The 24,149-nt window shown below is 40.0% G+C and overlaps 2 protein-coding genes across 2 annotated transcripts in view; one reads left to right on the top strand and one right to left on the bottom strand.

Moving 5' to 3' along the window:
* CCDC158 (coiled-coil domain containing 158) overlaps positions 1 to 19,427 on the top strand; it is a 39,448-nt gene extending 20,021 nt beyond the window's left edge. The window contains 12 exon segments of the mRNA XM_026090112.1: positions 343 to 825; positions 1,599 to 1,788; positions 3,158 to 3,310; positions 3,783 to 3,895; positions 4,641 to 4,799; positions 6,456 to 6,548; positions 7,909 to 8,025; positions 10,558 to 10,718; positions 13,612 to 13,679; positions 15,223 to 15,456; positions 18,053 to 18,154; positions 19,351 to 19,427. Of these exon segments, the coding sequence (XP_025945897.1) occupies positions 343 to 825; positions 1,599 to 1,788; positions 3,158 to 3,310; positions 3,783 to 3,895; positions 4,641 to 4,799; positions 6,456 to 6,548; positions 7,909 to 8,025; positions 10,558 to 10,718; positions 13,612 to 13,679; positions 15,223 to 15,456; positions 18,053 to 18,154; positions 19,351 to 19,427 (1,950 nt within the window).
* Positions 19,428 to 22,695: 3,268 nt separating this feature from the next.
* STBD1 (starch binding domain 1) overlaps positions 22,696 to 24,149 on the bottom strand; it is a 2,801-nt gene continuing 1,347 nt past the window's right edge. Inside the window, exon 3 of the mRNA XM_026090111.1 lies at positions 22,696 to 23,937. Coding sequence (XP_025945896.1) covers positions 23,132 to 23,937 — 806 coding nt within the window. The 3' untranslated portion in view covers positions 22,696 to 23,131. The remainder of the gene's footprint in view (positions 23,938 to 24,149) is intronic.

Raw genomic sequence — 24,149 nt, 5'->3', positions numbered from 1 at the left:
AACTTACAATGCAATCAGCTCAGTTTTAATAGAGATCTTTAGCCCCAACTCCTCTGAATTCTGCACAGCGCTGCCATTTTGTTTTTTTCACATCACTCTATCATGTTTTGTTTTCTGTGATTCAAAAAATATATATTGCAAGCAGTACTTTATCAAGCAGGGAAAGAGGAAGGAAAAACAGAAGAATCATCTGGTCATGATAGACCTGACCATGCCAACTTAATTTTCCTGGGAGACTGTTAGATGTGTACGATGAAATATAGAAAACCAGAAGGGGGAAGGAAATTCTGAAGGTAGGAATAAACATTCTTCTTGGTTGATAGTTTCATTGCTTTTATTCAGGTGGCTGCAATTAAGGAAAAAAACGAAAGCATTGAAAGAGTCTCTTCCCTGACTGCCCAGCTGGAGTCAACCAAAGAGACGCTCCGTAAAGTTAAGGAAGATCTTACAGCCAAACAGATGAATTTGGAGGCTGCTGAGAGAACAGTATCAAATCTGACGGCCTGCCTGCAGGAGAAGGAGAGAGCCATTGACATTACCAATAAGGAAATCAAGAAGCTACGTTCACAAGTTGGCAGTAGGATGCAGGAGCTTCAGCACCTAAAGAATGAAGGAGACCGTTTACGCAATGTGCAGTCAGAGTGTGACACACTGAAACTGCAGGTGGTAGAAAAAGAAAGAATTATTGGGATCTTTCAAAAGCAAATTGATAACATGACCCAGATGGTGGGCCAGCACAGTCGAACTGCTGGAGCAATGGAAGTCGAGAAGTCTCAGCTTATAAAAGAAATCAGTGACTGGAAACTAGAAGTACAAGAACTTAAGGTCTGTAAATGTTATTGTATTTATGTCTCTTTAAGACAGTTCGTTTGTTTTTTAAGTCTATATATTAACACTGTCTGGTTTTCAAGCAGGTCAGACAATGCACCTTGAATCCTAATAACGTTAAAAGAGTTAGTGGATAGGTAAGGATGATACTATCACATGACCATCAAAAAGGAATAATCTATTTGTGCAAAGCAGTTGCCAAAAGGTTTGTGAGAGCTGGAATGTAGCATACTGTCCTCAGTGATACAGTGGTCCACATGAGTAACAGAACAAGAAGTATCAAGTGTTACTAAGAAATAAAACTCCCTGGGCACGCAGAATTCCAAACTGAGTACACTATTTATAACTGGTTATTTCTCACACAAGAATCACATAATATGGTAGTCTTAGTCAGGTCAGCAACTTCAGAAAATTTTTACTTCAGATAGGGAATTTGGTTCTCTTCTGTGAGAAGATAGTTGAGTATTAGGAGTGAATATGGAGGACTGAATATGGGCTGCAAAAGGATGGAAAGCATTCTCACATCGTACACCTGGCAAGGTAAAACATGTGCTCTAAAGCCATCAGTTCAGATTCTATTACACTCTTTTTGCCTGGATTAACAATGCTCAAGTAATTTGTCTCTTTTACTCTGTTTTTCTTTCTTGCCCCAAATTGTTTTCTGACAAATGAGATTTAAAGTAATGATAATGTCTGCACATCTTTATTGTTAATTTATGTATTTCTACATATTTCACATATTTATTGTGGGGGTTTTTTTGTATAAATAGATGGTAAAAGAGGAGAAAGAAGCCAAAATACTTGAAATGGAGGCCAGACTGAGTGAACTGGAACTGGAAAAGGTTAAACTGGTGAACACATGCACTGAGAGGCTCCATGCGGTTAAAGATATGAAACTGGAAAAAGACCAGCTAATGAATGAACTGAAAGCCAATCGCAGTGAGCTAGCTGGCCTTGCAGGTAGGGAGCCTCAGCTTAGCTCAGCTCAGATAGCTGCTAAATCAGGCTGATGTTAAAAATAGAAGAGCAGCTTGCTTGCTGAATCCAAATATGGCTGCTGGTACATCAGAAGGTTCCCTGCCAGCGTGTGGTGGTCAGATTGCTTTGGAGAGCTGAGTCGTGGTTTGGGATTCTGGCACAGAACGACGGAGATACAATCTTTATGGCAATCTCTCTGCACCCTGTGCAAAAATAGTAATTGCTTGAATGACTTTCTTTAAAGGCCAATGAAGCACATCTAGTAAATCAAAGATTATAAACTTTACTACTTTTCTAAAGTGTTGTTTAAGGACACTAGCAGATCCCATTAACCATCTATGATCAAATTACAGAGGAACTTGACTTCATTTCTCTTTTGTTGTGGTTGCACTATATCATTATATAAAAGCTTATGACTTAACTCCCACCATTACTTTCACAACTAATGTATGTGCAAGTAGATCAAGTTAATAGTAAACAAAAAAACTCAGGGTAAAATATCAGGGCCTGCACCTGAGCAAGCTCACCAAAATTCAAGGAGGTCCTCTGTTACAACAGCACTGCAGCCAGACAGATGATACTGTGATGATACACATGCTTTGTTGTCTAAGCAACCCCATACTCTGGTAAAGTACCCACTGGTGACATCTGTTGCTTCACAATCACGCTCAATACGCAGCCACACTTCTAAACTCATTAAGTTTTATAAGAATTAAACAAATAATGTAATTTTACATGGCAGGTCTGCCTTAGGTTTTTATGGTACTAGCCAAGTGAGTGAGGTGTGAGAAAGGCTTTATCAGAGCAAATGACCACAGAGGAATCGGGGCCAAGCTGTTGATAGAGTTGGAGCGCAATGGCCCATAGCTGTATGGATGATGTGAGAAGAACTGGAGAGATGTATAAGAAACAGAGCTGAGAAGCAGAGTGAGAGAGAGCTGGGTGCAAAATGGGATCAGTTCAGACCTATGTCAGGCACCTATAGGTGAGGCTGGAGAGAATGACGTGGACAAAATGCTGTCTCTCATCAGTAGCTTTACCTTTCACAATGTGCAGTTTGTTATAGCAGTGGAGAATCAGAAATGTGGATTTATATCACCTTGTTGAACTGTTGCTTTGGGGAGCAATTGAAGAACACTTTTTTTCTACTAAAACAGAAGCTTCTGCTGATGTGCAAAGCACTGAACTACAGCTTCTATATTTGTTAGCAATGGTTGTTACTTGCTTTAGGTCTTTGCTATTTGCATATCTAATATTCCCTTAAAGAAGTAGGTAACAGGTCAGTAATCTTTGTCTACAAGAATGATGACCTTTGTCCACTGTGATTTCAATCTTTACTTACACTCATCAGAGGAATATGAAGATTTGAAGAGGAATTACCAAGATAAAACTGAAGAGATGGAAAATACTGCAAAGAAACTGAAAATGCAGTTGAAATCTGCCAAAGCTGAACTGGATCAGACCAGAGCTGCTCTAAAGACTATGGAAGGATCTGATGGCCACGGTAATTAAGAAAAGACCTTCCCATCCATTTGTCTTCTTAACAAGAGGATTTTTATAAGTATTGATAAAATTTATAAGTAAAAGTTATCTCAATAGGTGTTAATGATATTCCAGATACTCTGTGAAATAAAAAAAAAAGAAGTTGCACATGCAGACATATTTTACCATTTACTACATACTGTAAAATATACACTGTGAGCTGACTTTTCTCACGAGATCTTTATTCAGACTTTGAGGGAGTGCTCTCTTCTTGTCTTGTATGTGTCATGGGCCTGGTACCACCACCATCGGCAAAACTTTTGTTGATCGTAATCGGTGGTTTGCTGATGTTAGTGACAGTGGTGTCCTGGTTCAGCATATCTGCCTTGGCGTATTGCTGGTAACTGACTTCCAGAGTGTCTCATCAGAGCTCAGAATGCATAATCCATGTTGCTTGTTGAGAATTAACAGTTGGGAACCTTGTTCTTTTACAGCGATGAAAGTTGCATTGGGAATGCRGAAGCAAATCACAGCCAAGAGAGGACAGATAGATGCATTACAGAGCAAGATTAAATTCTTGGAAGAGGCAATGACAAATGCAGCTAAGGTCACAAGAACTCCAAGTAAAAGTATTTAACTATATTTAGAGACATTGTTCTTTGGAGAGATGTAGGACCAAAAGCATAATTAGCCCAAGGAGTACCAAAGGGAGTATTACTTGATGTAATGGGCACCCTCCCTTTGCTTCCTGTTGGCATGTGATAGACCAAGGAATGTCTCCACGACATAAATTAGACTCCCCATTTTTTTCCTGTGAGCTCTGGGTGTTGAGGTCTGGCTAGCATATTCTGTGACAAAGAATCTTTTTATCTGCTCACTGTAACCTGTCCTTCTCTACTTCTCTACCTTCTCTGGCTTCTGTGACTTGCATGAGTTTGGACTGATGTTTGGTGGCCATGAACACCTTTATGTGTACAATGGACCGCTTAATATCTTTACAATAGTACCTAGACTCTGGTAAATTCTTTGGGCCTTAAACTGGAGGAGCTCATTAAAGTGTAATGTAGAACTTTGACCTGGTCACAGACTCCTGAACTTAAAATTCCAGCTCAAAAATGGGTCTAAAATCTGAGAAGTTACTTCGTCAGAGCTAGTCCAATTGCACCGTTCTTTATAAGACCTCATCTTCCCCTTGAAAAAACTTGTCTTTCTGCAAAATACAATAGCCAAGCTTCTGGAACAGTTCCTTCAAAACTTTCAAAAATCAAAAAGATCACAGGAAAAAAATAGGTATAATATAGGTAGCTATAAATTCTTGTCTCACACTTTGTCCTTCATCTCCTTAAACCCAGGAAAAGCATTATCTCAAAGAAGAAAATAGTAAATTAAGCCAAGAATTGAGCTGTATTGCAACAGAAAATACCAAGATGGCTGGGGAACTGGAGATCCTGAGGTCACAAGACAAACGTCTGAAAGAAAAAATATCCAAGATGGAGGCAGCCCTTGATAAGGTAGCTTTCAGTTCAGTAAGACAGCTGGGTGCTTTCCCATGGTCTCTTAGGAGGAGAAGATGTCTGACCTCTTATCCAGGTTGCATTTACTATGTTCTATTCACATGTATTGCAAGCTACATACCTAAAGAGAAAACTGTGATTAAGACCGTTATCTGGATTTTATGGTAAAATGCTTCTCTTTTCATTAGGAGAATCCTTGATTTACTCCTTACTAGCTCAGGGAAGTAGAAATTTGGGGGAACTGAAAGCGGATCAACCCTCCAGGCACTAGCGCTGGCTCTTGTGTGGCTCCTTTTCCTGGGGGTCGCTGCCAGAAAGGGCACTCTGCAGTTATGAGCAGGGCTCTTCCGGAGCCGAGCGTGTGCACACACTGACTCAACACACATGTCAGTGCCCAGCCCAGCCTGAGTCAGCTGGCTGTGGGTCCCGCAGGGCCAAGGAAATTTTTAAGTACCTCATGTTGTTGCATTTGCCTTTTTTAATTGAACTTTCTGTTGCTGACATATCTGCCTCTTCAATCTAGGCGTTGGAGTTAGGTCCGAGTAGCACATAAATTACAGGTGAGCTGTTGGACTCTTCCCGCTGCAAGAGTCCTTTTCAGATGCTTAGAATTTTAACTTTTCAGGATATAAACGTCCATGGATGGTGTCTGTCATGAACTGGAAAGACAGTTTTCAGACAAAACAGTTCCACTCTTTCTGAAAATAATATTAGAGAAAAATAAATTGCTCATTCCTTTAAAAAAAAAAAAAAAAAAAAGCTCTGATATCTCCCAGGTGTGGCATTTCCTACTTCAAATGCTCGACATTGGAAACTTAACTTCGTTTTATTGTAAATCATTGTGAACAGTACTAGCCAACTGACAGAGAGGCTGAGACGCAATGGAGGCTAGCACGTATGATACACTGAATACCAATTCATAGAAGTTACTAAAGATTGCGCTGTGACTTCTGACCAGATGTTAGTACCTACCGTTGCAGATCATCCACTGTAAAAACATCATAAAGTATAATTGGTCATCTGGCTCATGAACAGTGATCCACAGCTAAATGTTCAAAAAGCTGCTGCTTGTAACCATACGTGCGCAGTGCCTCAGTGAGCTGGCACTTGCATCAGTGGTAGTTATAAAGAAACACAGAAAGAAAGTCATGTTTTATTTTAGTCATGTTTTATTCAATGAAAAATACTTATATTATTAGATGTTGCCACATCTTTTCACAGTATACCATTTTAAAGACAAAATAGTATTTAACAATGAAGTGGAGGTCCAGACACGTCAACAAAGTTATCAAACATACTTTAAAACCTTGAGTAGGATTTTGCTTTATTAAAACACTTGAATTGTCTAATCCCCAAAGTGTTCAGTAGGTCTAGGACTGTCCCTGACAGGATTAACGCCCTTCTGTGATGTTGTAGTGTGCATATTATTGCTACTAGGATCATCTGACAAATCTGTTGCCCGTGTAACCCTATCAAGGAAGGCATCTGATCATCTTACGTTTCTATAAAGCACTTTCCATACTGCTAGCAAAAGATAAATAAAGAATCTGTATGTGTGCATTCTTTTTCCTGTGTCAGAAGGAAAACATGAGAGAATGTAATTCACAGAAAACTAGTAAAATTAATTTAGGCCTGTTGTATCCTCTCTTACAGGCATCCATGCAGTTTTCAGAATGTCAGTGCATAATCCAGTGCCAGCAACAAGAAGCTATGCGCTTCAGATTGCAGCATGCTTTGGATGTAAAAGTAAGTACTTTATTGATAAGTGCAGACCTGAAGTAGCTGTATTTACTTTGTGTCTTAATTTCAGTACTAATCCCATTTATTGCAAGGTGCTCTCAGAAGTCTGTATTCTGAAACCTTTACTTATGTGGAATAGCTCCTTACTGCACAAGTAATGTCCATAATTTCGATTACTCTGAAGTGCTGCATACTGGAAAGACATCAAAAAATTAAACAGTTCTAGAAATATTTGACCATATGCTCCAGCTACTAAGCTCTTTCAATGACACTTCAGCATTTTCTTGCAGCTTCAGGCAAATTAAAACTAGAAACGTTTATAACATTATTATGAAAAATGAATTGGAGATGCAAGGTCTATAGGGCTGGGTGATGTTGCCTTTATTAGACCAACTGTAAGTATTAGAAAGTGCTAACAAGCTTTTGGGCCCACACATCCTGCTCCAGGCCTGAAATAGAAGCAGCAACCTTCAAGCTATTTGCAGGCTGGGAACAGTGGCTTTTGGTCTTACTTGATGATGTGAAGTAGTTAGGCAACATGAAAAAAATATCATAAATTTTTAAGAAGCAGACCGAGATGCTAGCAAGGGGAAAGCAAATATGGTCAGAAGGTGCCTGGGAGAGAAAGAGAAAGAGACGTGTAATTAGTGTCTGTGGAGCTGTATAGCATTAATGAGAGATAGAGTTTATCTGTGAGTCCAGAATTCTTACTGCCTAGTAGAATTGGGCTAATCTCTTATCTTTACTAATCAGTTTAATACAAAATATTTATTTCTCCCTGCTTTGTTGATAACCACAGACGATTAAAGCTACAATAAAACTATTACTACAAATTAATGATACACTGAGAACAGTAATTCTGTTCATTAATTTTAATGTTCAATAATTCTTTTAAGTCATAAAATTTACAGTGACACCAATTTTTAGTTTTGATTGGGAAATAAAATGTTATATTTGAAATACAAACATACATAAACGATGCAAAAGAGAGTTCATATGAACCATGGCAAAGGTGGAGAATCTCATTCTAATGAAAGAAATTCTCACCTCAGTGGGAAAAGAACACACAAGAAGCGTGGGACAGTTTCGTTTTGTAATGACCCTGAGACTTCCTCCGCTTGAGTGGTTCCAGAGCATACGATGAATGCCTGAAAACAATTGAAACCACCACTGTTGCATCCAGTGCAGTCCCTAAAGGACTTGAAAGGGTGATGTCTGAGGACATATAATAAATATTAGAGAGTGTGTTGAGAACTGAGCACTAGATATTATAAAAAGATGTAACCAAAAGAGAGGCCCTACTCCAGAGGCCTTGCTCTCCGTACCCCCTTTTTCTGCTTGGCCTGTGACTAATGTTCTTCTGCAGGAGCTGCAGGGCCCAGGCTACTCATCAGCTTCTGCTTCAGGCAAGCAGCGGCATGTGCTCCCGCTTCCCCACCAGCACTCCGCGAGTGTGCCACCTTCCCTGAACCGTGTTCCTCATGTGAGTACCTGCCTCGGGCTGGGAAACTGCACTGAAACAGGGATGTTCCAAAGATTAAAAATACATGGAATTTCTAAATGGGAAAGCAGGTGGTAGGAGGAATCCAAAAGAGGATTCTTACCAATAAAGATTAAATCCTTTCCTGTATTTCTCTTACATTATGGACTCACCAGTTTTCCTTTTCTCCCTTTGCGAAATGTATCTAAAAAACAACCAGGCAATAAAAAATTATGTAGATCATAATAGCAGTTTTTCTTACTTTCATATTTTGTTTTCTCTCACCAATAACATTATGAGCTTTCAAAATTGAAGGAACTGATTTATAAGCATTTTGTTTCTCTCTTCTTTTTTTGCTAGTAGTTTACTTGTTGTAAATCGCTTACTTTTGGCGGTGAAAATAGACATGTACATGGTATCTGATCAATTTCATTATGTTCATACAGGTGGTTCACCTGTAATGGCTTTTCTTATTTAAATATTTGAGTTCTTCTCCAAGTTCCCTTTCACGGATTAAGACCAATTTTGTCCTAATATTAGACATTTTACTTTCCTTCCTTCCTTTTGTTTTTGTGTATCTACATTTAGATTTAAATTAGATGCTAGTGCTGTTCTGATTTTTCATCACAGAAAGCATCATCTCAAATCTCTCTTGCAAAAAAACTTTACTTTTTTTTTCTGTATAGATTTTGTATAACCCTCCAAACTGCACCTGATGTAGCTCCCACAGAAGTTAGATGAATCCCCATGTACAATAGCAGAGAAAGCATGTCTAGACTGAGAGGCAGATGCACTCTAGGGAACACCCCACATTGTTTTCCTAAGCTGAGTATTTCGTGTTGTCCTTTCCTGCTGTGTATACAGCTTTCCTTCCCATGGAAGCCAGGGTGTGGAGGGGAGGATGGTGGGTACCCAGAGCTCGCCCTAGGGTGGAATTAGGATGTGACCAGGACAGGTATCCACCTAGAAAGCATTCCCAAGTTCCACGGAATGGACAGTATAAGTGATATTATGCACATACTTTATTTATAAGTATAAAGATGCCATAGGGTTCTAAGACAGCTCCAGCACCAGCTGTCCCCTAAAGAGAACCTCCAGCTCCCCTTTACTTACATACGTGGTCCAGTTCCATTGCTGCTGCCCCCACAGAACCCAAATATAGTTAATGATCCTGGGGTGCCAGCAGATTTTACCCCAAAATCTGTGGGAGACTACAAGTTAGTGCAGATAGCATTCAGAAACTTTTTCTGTTTTACCCTTTCTGATGTGACATTGACATCAAGGAACAAAGGATAGTTAATTCTGTGAAATCCCTACAGCATCAGGCACTCCCAGTCTTTTTTTCTTTGAGTTATTCAATTTATATTTCTGGGGATAGAGAATAAAAAAGGATTTTTTTTTTTTTACATGGTAACATGGTTAAGACAATAACAAGATGTAGAAGATCTTGATTCAAGGTCTCCTTGAATCTACTTGGTTCCAGGTTCCACTGCATGCTTAGTTATTTGTACAACATGAAGCAGCCCCAACTTGAGACAAATCCAGTCTTTGCCAATAGCCTGGATCCTCACCAGGGATGTAGGATAGAATAATTTGGTTCAACTCAGTATTGCATCAACCCATTCTGAAGCTGAGGATCCCTTCTTGGTTTAAGCTCTGCTGAAACTAGTATGTGAGCATTGAAAGTTCCCATTTTGATGAATTGACCTTTTTTTCTATGCAGACATGTTAGCAAAAAGTTTCTAGCCTGTTCTGTCCACAGATGAGACTTAAGTCAACGGGAGTGGGGCTTTGAACATATGAAGTGCTGTGTACACTGAAAAATCCGATTCTTACCTACTGAAATTCTTTCTTAGAAAGAATGGATTCTTTTGAACTAGGCCTTTGCCTCAAGTCCAGATCAGTAAAATCAGAGTAATATTGTTCTTCATCGCAGCGTAGGGCTGTGACAATGAAGTGGTTAGTATTTGCAGATAACTCAGATGTTACAGTAAGGAGTACCCTGAGAAATTAATATTTCTGTCTTCAGAGCTATGTTTGCATAGTGTGCAGTAAGTATTAGCTGCAATAACACATTAAAAAGAAGGAGAAAACACAATTGTCATTTAAGTGACGTTTGTCCATTTTTGGTACTGAAAAAGGCAATGGAGAAAACAGGGTATCATCTCATACTTAAAGTCATATTGTAATGTTTTTCACCTTGCAACTAGAGTAGCAAACTTTTTGCAATGTTTGCTTAAAATACAGATGTTACCAGTGTTCTCACTTAATCATAAGAAGTTTCTTTACAAAATTCTGTCAGATAACAGATTAAGAGTCTAATCATGTTCAGAGAGTATTTTGACAGTTTTCAAGTTACCGTGATCTCGCCTCCACCAATTTTCAACTAAAGTTACCAGAAAATTACCAGTTTCCAAATTTTAAGTCAAGGAAAGAGGGGGAGAATACATGCGTAACTTTGGATGAATATATGTAGGAACTAAAAAACAGAATACCATTATAAAAATGCTTTATAACAGAATGATTTTATTTCAGATGCCATCCAAACCAGGCATTTTGAAGGAGGAACCACTGCGAGATTTAAAGAGGATTCTTCAAGAATTAAGCTCAGACAGTGAGATCCCCTCTGTGGTTCTTAGCAAGAATGACAGTGACAGTGGGAGAACATCACCTTTAGCAACCATGAGGAACACAGTGTAAGAGTATTTCTGTTGTGTGCTGTGTACTTGTATTGCCTTCTGAAACTAAGGTCTGGCCATTCATGCACTTTAGGAACAGTATAGGCTGCTTTTTTGCAGGAAAACTGGGTTTAGGAATAAACTTGAGATATCTGAGGACACTGTCAGCTCCTGTTGCTTGCCAGGTTCATCAGATGCTTTAGGTGGCAGGGAAATAGAAAGTGACTATGCCATTTGTCTTTATTGTTTTGCTTTTAGGCATTTGTGCTTTTATTTTAATTTTCAACTCCTTTCTTCTTTTTCTGTGTTATGTAAATATCCCTTCTCTTATTTTGGAAGCAGGCAAGTTTCTTAACATACAAATGACAATGACAATGGTATATGAAGTTGAAAAATCAATACAACACAAATTCCGATGTTTCCGATCCAGGACATAAAGACACTTTCTAACAGAAAATATAATTCAAGGGCTTTCAGTAGGATCCTTTTATGTTAAACATGACTTTTCTTTCATAATATATGCTGATGGAACTGTATCAGATCAGTCCCAGGTTGCTCATATTCTGTTTTTTTTGCTTTTCACAAGCTATTCATAGTGAACCAATGATCTGCCTGTTATCAACATGCAAATTTTTGAGAGCTTAAGTATAGAAGCTTCTATTTTAGGCCTGGAAAAGGACTTGTGCTCAAAAGCTTGTCTGTTTGTCTTACTTTTCAAGTAATAAATGTACTACCTCTTCCTACAAACTTGGCTTTGCCTATCGTTCCTAGAGTCCTTTGGGGGTGTGAACAGTCAACAGTGCTGATTTGCCAGCATCTGCTATATGATTATTGCCTATGTTCTGTGCTTATAGTGGCAGTGGGAGAAAGTGTTGCTTCCTACATATGGTTGCAAGCTTGTGCGATTCAACATACGGTTCAGATTGGAAAAAAGTGGGTTTTAGGAGAATTTTTCCAGCGTTTTATCTCTCCTACAATACTGTTCTCTTTCAGAGCTGAAGCAAGAATGGGAGAATCCTACACCTAAACATCCCTCAAAATATAAAGTTATCTGTCAAAGTGTATGGCTTTCTAAGTCCTGTTGGTTTTGCTAATTCTGATAATGTCTTTTTATGTTTTTGGTTTTTTTTACACAGAGATGGTGCAAGTAGAGAATGTGCTGCTACCTTCAGTCTGCGTTCAGATCCTTGCAAAAGGTGAGAAATCACCTTTCTGAAAAGATCCCAAATGATACAGTTATTAGTCAAGAGGATACAGTAAAATGACTCAGATGGTATTTTGAGAAACAAAAGCAGACAGAGCTATTAAGCAAAATGGATTAAATAATTATGAAAAAAATAATATTTATGTTCCTAAAGACTAGAAATTCCTTGCAGATCAAAATTCTGAGATAGATTAGTCAAGTAGTGATGTATAAGATTCATTGACCAGGCTTGTGTTCCTTAATCTCCAAAGTTTCTGTTTCCATGTGCCACTGACTCAGTGTTAAAGAGGTGAGAAGGATTATTAAAAGGCATTCTGTACCATAGCATTTTCTTTAAAGAAAAATGTGACAATGGCATCCACAGGATGTCCTTGAAATCCCCAGAAATGAATACATTTCCTTTTAAGTAGAATTTTTAATAATTGAATAGAGGGCTTTTGTCAAAAGAAACACATGGTATGTGGAAAGCTAGAACAAAATGCTTCTAGCTAGCTGAGCCAGAGCTGAGATTTTGTTGATTGTCTCCTATGAAAACTGAGATTAAGATTGTTTGGGTTATTTTTTTTTTGTTCCCAGTGCCTTAGTTAAGAATTGTGGTGTATCCAAAGTTACAAGTACAATAGCAGAGCTGCTGGTGGGAGTGGAGCATTTCTACAAAAGCTCAACCTTAAATTCAACAGAATTTTGCTTCTCTGGAACATTTCCATGTGATAAAATGAGTCTGGTCTGGTTTTGGAAATCAATCAAGTTTAATGATCCATTTCCATTATCTCATCAAATATCACTGTACTGTAAGAATTTACAGTGCCCGAGAACGTGTATGGGATCAAACATGAAAAAGGCAAGAATTCATGTCATGGCAGTCATCTGATGGCATTAGGTGAAATATTTGATTCCAAATATTTGGATGCCATTCGGTAGAAGCTAAATAGAAGCATTGTTATGTGAGTAGCCAGAAAGGAGATTGTTATGGCTTTAGTTATGAAAAGCAGACTTTTATTGTATTTTTAAAAAAATCTTTATGACTATACAATACTGATACTGAGTATAGTCCTTTATTTCCCAAAGATATCCATTGCTTCAGTGGTCTAAATTCACTTCAACTCTAATACATCTTTTTAGTGAGCTCAGATAACAATTCTACTATGCTTTGTATTCAGTATTAGGATATGAACAACAGTCAGCAGATGCATATCATTGCATTCTGCTTAAAAAACAAACTAATAGTCTAAAAATGTAAAATACAATGATCCTATTGGCAAGGCTTTTGTTGTGATTTTGACAGCCATATGTCTTTCCATGCAGGGAAACACCGGTTAGAGACTCTACTACTGAAAGCAGCATGGAACAGGATACTTTCAGCTGGTGAGAAGTGATTTCACTTAGCTGAATTACCTGCTTTTCAAAATACTGATTTGAGATTCAGTTTCTAAGGCATTTTTAAATTTCATCAGTCCTGAGTTTGTTCGTATTATTTTATTCATTATGCTAAAAGCTTCCTGGGAGTTACAAAACTAAGCTGTGAGCTTCTTTCATCCCTCTAAGTAAGAGCTCTGGAACTTGTTTGCATTGTTTAACTTTAATATACATGTATGAGATCTGTGGATTACATATTAAAGCTTCGCACTCACTGTGGTGGCTTGCTAGCATTAGCAAAACTTAGCATGATACTTCCAAATGTGAGCTTTGCCATCATTTTGCTTGCAGGGATCCTTTACCTTTACATACTGCAGATCTTCAGTCCCAGGATGTTTCCCTGCCTTTCACATCCACTGGTAAGTTTTCACTGGCTGCATTTGAGGATGAGTGCACCATATAGATGTGGAACTGGAACATTACAGAATAGTAGAAAAACAAATGCAGTCCAAATACAGTATATTTTCTTAGGTCACTTATTGAAATACCTCTTAGCAGAAACTATTTACAAAGTCTCCATTGCAATTGGTGCAAAAACTGTATTTTGTTGCAAACCTGCTCCATGGAGACTGATATCAGCACTCCTGAAATGACTATCTCCTGTGATGGTTATTCATGAATAGTGATAGTCTTGTGCAATTTGTGTGGATAATATTTTCAAATTTTGGTGCCTGAAATTAGGCTCCTAAATTCTATATTCAGGTATCTAAATATTGACATGCTTTTGAGAGGAGTCAGGTAGTTGCAGACTGTTGATTTCATTGAAAATATTGGGTAGTCAGTACCTTTTAAAATGTGGTGATGTTCATTTAGTAACCTAAATAGGAATGTAAGGACATGGCTTTGAGCATGCAGTTTTGAAGATACTAGTCCTAGCAGTCTTCTCCTTTGTTGCCCACAGATTCTCCATTCTGTGAGTTTCCCCCTGAATATTGCCTGCAAATGCTGATATATTTAAGTGTTATCTCTTAGTATTTATGGCACTATGCTTCAGAGACCTGCTAGATCTCCACTGCTCATACTGAAGAGTAACCCTTTTGGGTCCTCTTTTTAAACTTTTGAACTGTAAAGAAAATATTCTGAGTAGGTATTTTCAGCTTTCTAGCCAACCTGCTACAGCATCCAGGGATTTTCCTAGCTTCCAAAATAGCTGCAAGTTTAGTTTTTATGTCAGAAGATTCAAGAAGTAGTTGGACAAGGGGAATTTGTTGGAAAAAGCCCTCAGAATTTTTCTCAAGATGTCCCAAAATGGGTGTTAGGAGTGAGGAAATGGACTAAGGGAGGGAAAAGAGAAGATTCTGCAGTAAGTCTTCCCATCATTAGCTGCGTGCAACCTTTTTTAATATTTATTATGTATACTGTATGCATGAAAATAAGTTGCATGATCTCTTGATTGCATATTTCTGTGCATGTCTTGCCTCTTTTCCTTATGACCCTCTCTCTACCAGAAATTCAAAGTATATGAATCAGTTATGTCAAGGGAGGGAAATGGCAGAGCTGTGGTACACAATGTTGTCTTCTCTGTTTCTTACACCTAAATAAGGGGATCCAAGTGAGCAGTAACTTACAGGGAGAATTGGGTGGTTAACAGCTATGACATTCCCGTCTGGCTTGGTGGAAATAAACGTGAAGTGAGCTGTCAGCAGAAAAAACAGGCGCTGCTTTCTCCTAGGCAAGTTTAGAAGCTGTTCTTCACATGACAATCAATTTAGCAGAGACAAACATGTTTTGCAAAAAGGCTGTAGCATCCTGCTCCCTCAGCTACTGATAAGGAACAGAAGGGATCAAAGGGTGCAGTGGAGGGGACCCAACTTTGTAAATGTTGCATAGGAAGCGCCGACACTGGTAATGGAGCGTGTGTTCAGGTGCGCACTTACTGGTCTTCGCTTGGTGATCTTCTAGGTGGTGCATCCATCTTCTTAGCAGCTCCTCGTTACACATCATCCCCCAAGAAGGTCTCTCGGGAGGAGAGGTGCAAAGAAAGGTCTCCAGTGCACTCACTGTTAACTGCTCCAGCCGATGACCTTGCCGCTGATCCTAGCGCTTCACCAGAGCACAGACCATCCACGCAGAAGGGTGGCTCTCCAAGGGGTGCAGCCACAGGCACCCRAATAGGTAAGTCTGGTCCCATTTCCAGTCCAAAGAGCTCGGCTGGGTCTCTCCCCAGCCATTACAGTAGCAACTTACAAACAGGAGGTTAAATTCAGCCCTTCTGTAATTCTGTAGAAACCAGTGGAGTCCCACCATCATTCAGTGATACAATTTTGTGCAATATATGATTGTGGCACTCTAGTCCATACTATATTTAGTTTTCATGCACCTTTATAATGAGTAGCTAATGTAATCCATTCATGTTGCTGAACATAAGTGTTGGTGATTCCCAAATGCGCATGGCTGACACGAGGCTCACCGTCAGCTTTGGTTTTCAGATGTGCAACTACAATAAGTGGATTTGTTGAAACATAATTTGTTGATGTTTCATTTTAAAACACTGTTTTGGAGTTTCTGGCCCACCTGTGTAGCTGAAATTGATCTGTGTTTGCTTACCTCAGACTGCCTCATTACAAGGCAAAAAGCTTTTACCTTTTGAAAGCTTAGCACCGTCACAGTTCTGTTTAAGAGAAGTAAGGTTTTTTTTTCTGTGATGAATGAAGTGTGAGTAAAATATAGCAGCTGATGAACATGTTATACAAAGAGAATAGAAGATAAATGCTATACACCACTAAATTTAGGAACGGGAAAATTGCTATATTCAGTTAAATACTATGTGCAGTCGCTTAACATCAATAGTTGCAATAACAGGCAACAGAGTTGCCTAATATCAATATTTTTAATAGTTGTCATAGTTTCTGTAACATGCTTAGAAAAGTTCCGGGGTTTACAGAAAATATTGATGTAAGGCACTCTCTGTGTAGAACTTGAGATAAAAATAGGCTTTCCTGCACCTTTTCTGCACCTGCATTCTCACGGGTATGAAAACGATGAGTATTTTCATGATAGTTTTTACTTGGCAGTGAGCCAGGCTGTCAGGACTGCTTTATTACATTAAGTTGCAAAAAGCCCTCAAAATGATTAGGTACGATAGGGAAAATAGGTGAGAGACTAACTTTTCAAGCAATACTTACTTACGAGATAGCATTTAAAAAATATATTTTTCTGTCCCTCTATCTTTCTAAAAGCCTGAAAATTCCATTTCTTTCAGAGAGTGCATAAGCACTGCAGGTAGCAGTGTCATCGAGATGTACCCCACCTAGCCCTAAGCTAATTCTGGTACAAGCAACAGTCTAACCATGGCTCCAAAGAGCTCAAAAAAGGACTATTATTTCCTGCTGCTCAGGTGGGATTTTTTGGTAGTTTCAACCTAAATTCGTCATGCATGTATTGTGCTGTTGTCGCAGCGATGCAGACTTCAATCACTTTATGTTTTTACATTTTACAAACATCAGGTTCTTTGCTTCATGCAGAGCAATAGCTAAGCTGGGCTGAGCAGCCATCCTGACTAGAACATTAACAGTATCGCTGAATAACCTTTGCTTCTGCGGGCTGTCTGGCTGTGCAAGATGAAGTGTGCATTTGTTAGCTGATTTGTATTTCTGATGGATGTTTAACAGCTAAGAAATGCCTGCTCATAAAAAGAGTTCAGATGTCTGTGGCATTTCCCCATCAAAGTGCTGATCTGACCCTGTGGGTTCATGCAAGTTTCTGTACCTGGAGAGCAACACCACCTTCCCCCGCAGCGGGCCTCAATTCTGGATGGTACCTGTTTTAGGCAAGGGATCAGTGGCAAACATAATGGTGGATATCTCTGCAACTGTAATTGGAGTTAAATCCCAAATTGTTTCTATACAGACCCCTGGAGATCTAGCAATCCCAACCGTGACTTTCAGTCATTGCCAACATTGCTCTGTTCAAAGGGAAGGATGATGAGTTGTAGCGCTCTTTCTTTTTTCTTTTTTTTTTTTCCTCCCTCTGGCTCCCATTTCTTGCCCCTTTGCTTTTTTTGAGGATCAACAACTGTAGCAGAAATTAAACAGTGCACGTTCTGGTCAGAAGAGACTCCAGGCTGGGGCCAGCCACACAGTGAAACAGATAATTCTTCATAAAGCACTTCGTAAAGGTCCCTGTGCTCCTTCTCACTGGGCTAACATCAGCACAGCACCTTCTGATTAAGCTGAATCTCAAGCAGGGCAGCTACAGAGATGTTCACTGCTGCTGCAGCCTTATGTTTCAGATACGTTTGTGGCTGTCAGAAAAGCAGCGTGCATGTTGAATTCTGCACTGGTCTTGGTCTCAGAGGACCCGGAACTTCTGGTTTTATTCCTGGCTTTAGTTAGTCACATCTTTCTGCCGTCTAATTTTCCCATCTGTAAAATGCAAATTATACTACTGCTTTCCTTTGTACAACCCCTTCAGATCTACCGGCAAAGAGCAGTTTATAAGTTGTGGGCATAAATGTTGTTTTTTAATATAAATCACTGTTTCTCCATTCCCCAAAACATATTTACAGGCAATCTAGAAATTTGGTTCCATTCTCATTTAAATAGAAATACCATTAAGTATAAAATAATGATAATAACCTTGTCATTTGCTTTGTTGCTGGAAGTTCTATGATTTGAAGTGTTGTTTTCTAGGGGCTTTATTTTAGATGGAATCTTTAAATAATTCAGTAATGTTTTTTGTTGCTTTATTATTTACATCTGTGATAACATTTGACTAATAATTTTCTCAGTAGCTTCTCCGCCCCTGGAGACTAGTGAGAGTACATCTAGGAAGCTACAGAACAAGATGGAAAGCCTGCAAAACCTGGTGGAAACATTACAGATGAAAAACCAAGGTGCCAGAATTTACCAAAAATATTCCTATTTTATTTAAAATACCCACATTCGCCATAAACTATTTGTGGTACCTGCTATAGCACTAGCTATGTTTTTGCAGTTTGATGTGTCTGACTTACTAGTACCCACTTGTACTTTATCCTGCTCCTAGGAGAGTAATTAGATTAACTGCACGACGTACTGTTGCTCAGCCCCTTAACTCTCATAAGCTTCAAGATCCTTTACATTTCAAACATGGCATGTGGTCAGAGGTGCCCTCGTGTGTTGTCATGTCCAATTAAATGAAACTTTTAAAGAGCTGATGACACTTTCGGGGAAACAAAGATATTCTGACAGCGGTAGAGTTCAAAACACACACAGTTTCTCAGCAGTGGCCATCAAGCATATCCCTTCCTCCTCAACGTTTTTTTTAATCTGAGATGACCACAGTAACCATGGAGGACTTTTCAAGTTCTGTTCTTACTCCCTTTGAAATCACTGGTAAAACCCTCATGCATTCCTGTGATGGCAGGATGCCAGGTGAGATGGAATTTCTTTTTTTTCTGTGCTTATTGCACATTCCAGTTGCTGCCCTTTAAGTCTCCCTCCATGAATTTGGAAAAATATTATTTCCCCACATCATAAAATTCATACAGGGATATATAAATAATCTGATTTAGGTAAAACTAATCAAATTATTTTATATAAAGTATAAGGTAACTGTTCTCACTCTTACTCTTCACCATCTGTTAACATCTTTAGGTAGCTTGTTTTCTGTATCACACATTCAAAATATATATTGAAATCTGTGATATATCAACAGTTAACTATATGAAAGGGATGAAATCAAAAAGCCATTTATGTGTACGCTAAGTAAATGCTATTCCATGAACATTGGACCAAAGGTATTAATTTCAAACCATGACATAAGAGACATTCTGAAATCAGTAGCATTTTGCCACTTACTCCAGCTTTGGATGTGGCCCTTTGGTCCAGAAAGCAGATTAGGTGGTGTCCATTTGTAATTAGGTTTATCTTTTCTATTAAAAGCCTGCATTTAAAGAAATGCAAACTGAAGGTGCTAAAGGTGCATTTGTAAGGGCTTGCTAAGTGCAGAGTATGACATGTGGGAGGATCTTACACAGCTTCAAGTGTCTGCACTTAAATCATTTTAACGTTAGGAGGTGTTCAGATAATCCCTTCTTGCTATTTTCAGCAATGTCATCAATGATCAGAACTCAGGAGAAGAAGATAGAGAAAGTGAAAGAAAAGGAGAAAAAACTAGCCAAATGAAGACATTCTATACATTAGTGATTGCTTTCACGTATGTACATTGTGTTTAAAATATATTATACTTTTAAAGATTAATAATAAACGTTCTCGTAGTTTTGTAATCTGTGCCTTGAACTAGCACATTCTTTACAGTCCTTGTTTTTAAATGAGTGGGAAGTACAGAGGAGTAAACATATATCTAAATACAGACTCTCTCACTGGCACGCATTTGGAATAGCTATGTGCTCTGAGGGACACTGGCCACAGGGAATTGCTGACTGCTCCAAGTTCCAGTAAAGCATATACACCCCATGTGTCCTGGATCTTGCACACAGTTTCAGGTACTCTTTTTTAGAAAGTTAGTTTTGAAATGTCTTGTTTCAGTATTTTTCTTGCACTTCTGAAGAAAAAAAATCCTTCTCCCCCCCCCATACTTCATGTTATTAGTTTAATAAATTATGATTCATCTGGATGCCCCAGAATGACTGAATATTTCCAATACAATCAGGAAATTTCCCCTTGGCACTCATTAACGTTGAGATAGATGAAGTGTTGAACCACATGCCTACAGCTGTAAGACTGCACAGATTTCATCCTATACCACGATTCCTTCAAGCAGAATGGACTCATCCAATGGTATTTTTTGCGTTACTTTCTCTGCTTGTTGTGATGCTTGGTTTTATTTGTAGTACAAGTGGAATCCACAGTCTGCCCTGGGATCAGCTTTGTAAGCACAACACTCATATTTTGACTTAAAGTCAAAAGGCTGAGGGTGTGTAGGTTCCTGGTTTGTTTGGGACTCTATGTCCTTTTGCTATCCATGGCCCTCTGGAGAACTGAAAAAGGGGAAAGCTAGGCAGAAAAAAAGGCATTTTGCATCTACACTGACTTTTCTTATAACACTCTAACTAAATACCTAAGTACAACTTACGTGCTAGGCTCCAGCACCCATTTTAAAAAGTTTGCTAAAATAGCTGGACATATTACTTCCAGTTGCTCTCCAAAATCTTCTTCAGTTGAGTCACCAAAACACACAGCCTTCCCTTAGTATGCGTGCCTAAGAATAATGTTCTCGAAGGCCACTCCTAGTCTAAGATTTAGTAATAAACAGGAAAGAATGTTTAGCACATCTGGCATACACAGGTTTATTTTTAAACCTCCTATGACTTCTGACATTTGAGGATTTTTGCAGTAGTGGGCAAATGACTTACTGCACTTGAAAAAATTAACAGAATATCCTATGCTAAAAACAATTCAAAGACAAGAAGATAAACAGAATTACTCAAAAATCAGATTGATGTTTAAAGTCTCATTAGAATTTGACAGTATCTCGGGGAACAAGATAGTCATAGAAAGAAGACAAAAGGGAGGAGGAATTTTATACCCTCCCTAAACTGATGATTTTTCCAGAATTTACCATTTGATTTTTTTTCTCTGGAGACTCTTCCTGAAGAGCAGATGCAGTGCTGCCCCTTCAGAGTCTCAAACAGCAAGGCTGTCTGAGAAATTGGTCACTGAAGCTGCTGGCCTGGTAGCAGGGGGGACTTTCTCTAGACACCGTGACAGTACTAATGAGATAAGAAGCAAGATGTCCTCCCCCAATAAATCCATGCCTCAGCACAAAAAAGTAGGTCATACAGCTGTACCTAGGTCAGTAGGAGGTGGCTATGGGCCAGGTTCACTAGCATTATCATTTTGTCTTTCTCTGCTTTATGGAAAGCAGTGGTCTGTGGCAGGCCACGCTGGCGTTCAAAGGGTTACAGACAATCCAGTAACCTTCTCCAAACCAAATGATTTGTAAATATGGCTCTGCAAAAGCAGCTTCATTAGCACAAGGCATCCAGTCATGAACTTTGTTTTGTTGGCTTTAAAGCTATATGGAACCATATTCAGAATAGACCAAACCTCGGAATTTGTTTAGTTTTGGGTCTTGTTGTGGGAAAGAGGAGATGACTGAGTTGTTTTTAAGCTGTCCTCTGTCACTGGCAACAGTATCTTCACTTAATTCCAGCAGTTTTCTGTATGAGCAGATCATTTTTTCCACTGATTCTTTGCAACAGTGTTGCAAGCTTTAGTCATAATCTTAGTAAAGGCACATCCCTCTTCCTAGGAATCAGTTGCATTGACATGATCATTTTAGGTGGATTTTGCATCACAATTCAGGCCTGTTTTACATATTATACAGATCTACCAAGGCTTTAGGGAGAGAGAGGTGAGGAGAGTGAGAGCCTGTATTCAGCCTGCAGCCCAGCAAGCTCGAAAAGGTCAATGAAAAGTGCCCTTCCAGCTGTGCTCAAGCAGCCAAATAAAAGAGTTTCAAAAGGCTGCAGCCCTGTGAGAATGGAAGGGAGCAGGTGGAGAGGTGCAAATAGCCAGGGAGAAAGGAGATCTGCCAAGCAGAAAAGCAACTTAACATCCTTGTGCTGGGACCTGGCAGAGGTCTGGGCTCCCTCTCTGCCACCACCAGAAAGGAAAACATTAGCTTGGGAAGGTGAAAAGGCCATAGATTAGCAAGGCCGAGACCAGATTATCTGTGTCCTGAACTTTGCAATATGAATAGCACTTTGTTTTCCCCGTGTCATACAGTTGGTTGCTATCTGTGGTGCCTTCTTGTGGTCAAAATTTGCTTAACAGTCCTCCTGTCAGCCGTAAGTGGCATCGTGTATTTGTATCCTACAATACAAAGAGCAGACAAGCAGCTTCCTGCTTTTATCATGTATATATGTCAACTGTTGGATGCTTTGTCTTTTGTGGCTAGAAAGTGTTTGGCATCATCTGGCTCACTAGAAGCTCACAATTTAGAGGGAACAAATTCATATGGAAAAGTCTAGTCCCAAGACAAGCATGTGAGCCTAAGAAAAGATAGTTGCTAGTACTGAAGAGATTAGTCCATATTCTTCACAAGCAGGCAGAACAAGCCACCTGCTCTGTTTCAGACAGAATCCCATCCCTTAGCCATCACAGCAGTCCAGACTTCTTTTAAAAGCCTGGTCCCACCCTTACCAAGTAATTTATTAAGCTCATCAGACAGTCGCTTCTGACCTTTGCTCTCCTCTTAGCAGGATGATCCAACTAAAAGGGATCTATCTGCCAAGCCTTCATTTGGGCTGAGGTACTTCCTGGAGAGCAGGGAGTAGAGAATGAAGTACTTGTTACTCCAGAGTGCCAGCCACTTTTGGGGGGAACTTTTAGCACTAAAACTACAGGTCAACTCTATCAGTTCTATTCTATCCAGCTTCTTAGGAGTCAGTTCACAAGTCAAGTTATAAAGGACCATCAGTCTGAAAGTGTTTATTGCTTATTTATACATTACATAAGTTAAAACACTTAAGTTCCTATTACAGTGTAGGAAACCACACTTTCTAGTATGCTTTTAAAGCCCTAAGCGGTTTGGACAATGATTCATCCCATAGCCCCACTCTAAGCAACGCAAACTCAAGTCCAGGGTCCAGATTTATCCTGACAGGCAGCTGCTTGAAACGCTGCTCATGCCTTCACAGCCTACCTTGCACATCTTCAGAAGGTTCTGAGGTTGACTTTTCAGGTTGCTAAATTATCTCCTAAAGACAACAAGATCTGCTGCTCATTCAGTTTAACCAAGTTTGATAAAAGATTTACAGAGCTCTGCAATTGAGATGATCTCCTTCTGAAGAGGGGTAATGCTTCGGGGCTCCGTGATTTGTCTAAGCAGGTTTGCCATTAAATAAGCAGCTTCCAAGATCTAATTAATGATATCCCCACCACTGGTGGGCCATCTGATCTTCGTGGGCAGTCACTAGGGTTCTGTTACTGCATTCTTCCCAGCGTCTGACCTTCCCATTCTCCACCAAGATAAATTTCCACTCTACTTTGGTGTCTACTGGCAAGATAATGGATTCAGACCAGAAGCCATCCTTGTCATACTTGAGCGGAACATAGCTGTGCCACTGGCCGAGACACTCGTGGTCACCCGTAACACCAATCAGTTGAGCATCCGAGTGTGTGATATAGTGCACACGGAAAGTCACATGGATATTTTGAAGCATTGGGGGCACTGCTGCAACCCTCTTAGCTTTCAAGTCCCCACCAGGGCAGTCTGCCAGTTCCCATTCCTTGTTGTCACGGTCTTCTGCACTGCCATTCTTAACGGCCTCCCCCCAGGCCAGGGGCTCAGAAACAACTTCCCACTCTTCATGGTCCAGGTCCCCACTCTCTGCTGGCTGCCCCAGCTGCTCCTCACTTTTGTCCTTAGGAACATGGCCAGAGGCTTCTGCCAAGTTCATCACACACCACCCATCGCTTGCCTGTCCCTTCCGGGGTCCCAGCTCCCCCGCCTGGCCTCCGTGTGTTTCAGCCGGACGCTCCCAGGAGTCAGCATGCTTCTTGGGGAGCAGTGGCTCTGTCTCTGGAGATTCACAGGAAACTCCATCACTTCCAACATGGTTCAGCTCCTTTCTTGCTACAGCTGCCAACTCTCCTGGCTTCTCCGGGCTGGACAGGGCAGTGGCCTTGGCTTCTAGCAGAACTGGCTCACCGCTTGCCAGCAGGTCCTCTAAGCACAACGGTCAGTTAAAACAGGCATAAAGAGCAGTTTAAGCACCCCAGCTAAGCTTAGCAGCAGCAGGCCCCGAGAAGCAGCGAGCAGCTCTCGAGCACCGCCCCACCGGCGCAGCGCGCCTGTGCCGCCTCCCAAGCGGGGGCAGCCCGAGCGCAGGGCAGCCCCCCCGCCAGCGGCCGCCCCGCGCAGCCCCCCGCCCTCCCCGC

This window comes from Apteryx rowi, unplaced genomic scaffold, assembly GCF_003343035.1.
Source record: "Apteryx rowi isolate R43461 unplaced genomic scaffold, aptRow1 scaffold_85, whole genome shotgun sequence".
Lineage (NCBI taxonomy): Eukaryota > Metazoa > Chordata > Aves > Apterygiformes > Apterygidae > Apteryx > Apteryx rowi.
Note: the sequence above shows the minus strand (reverse complement) of the source record. Positions and strands in the feature narration are given on the sequence as shown.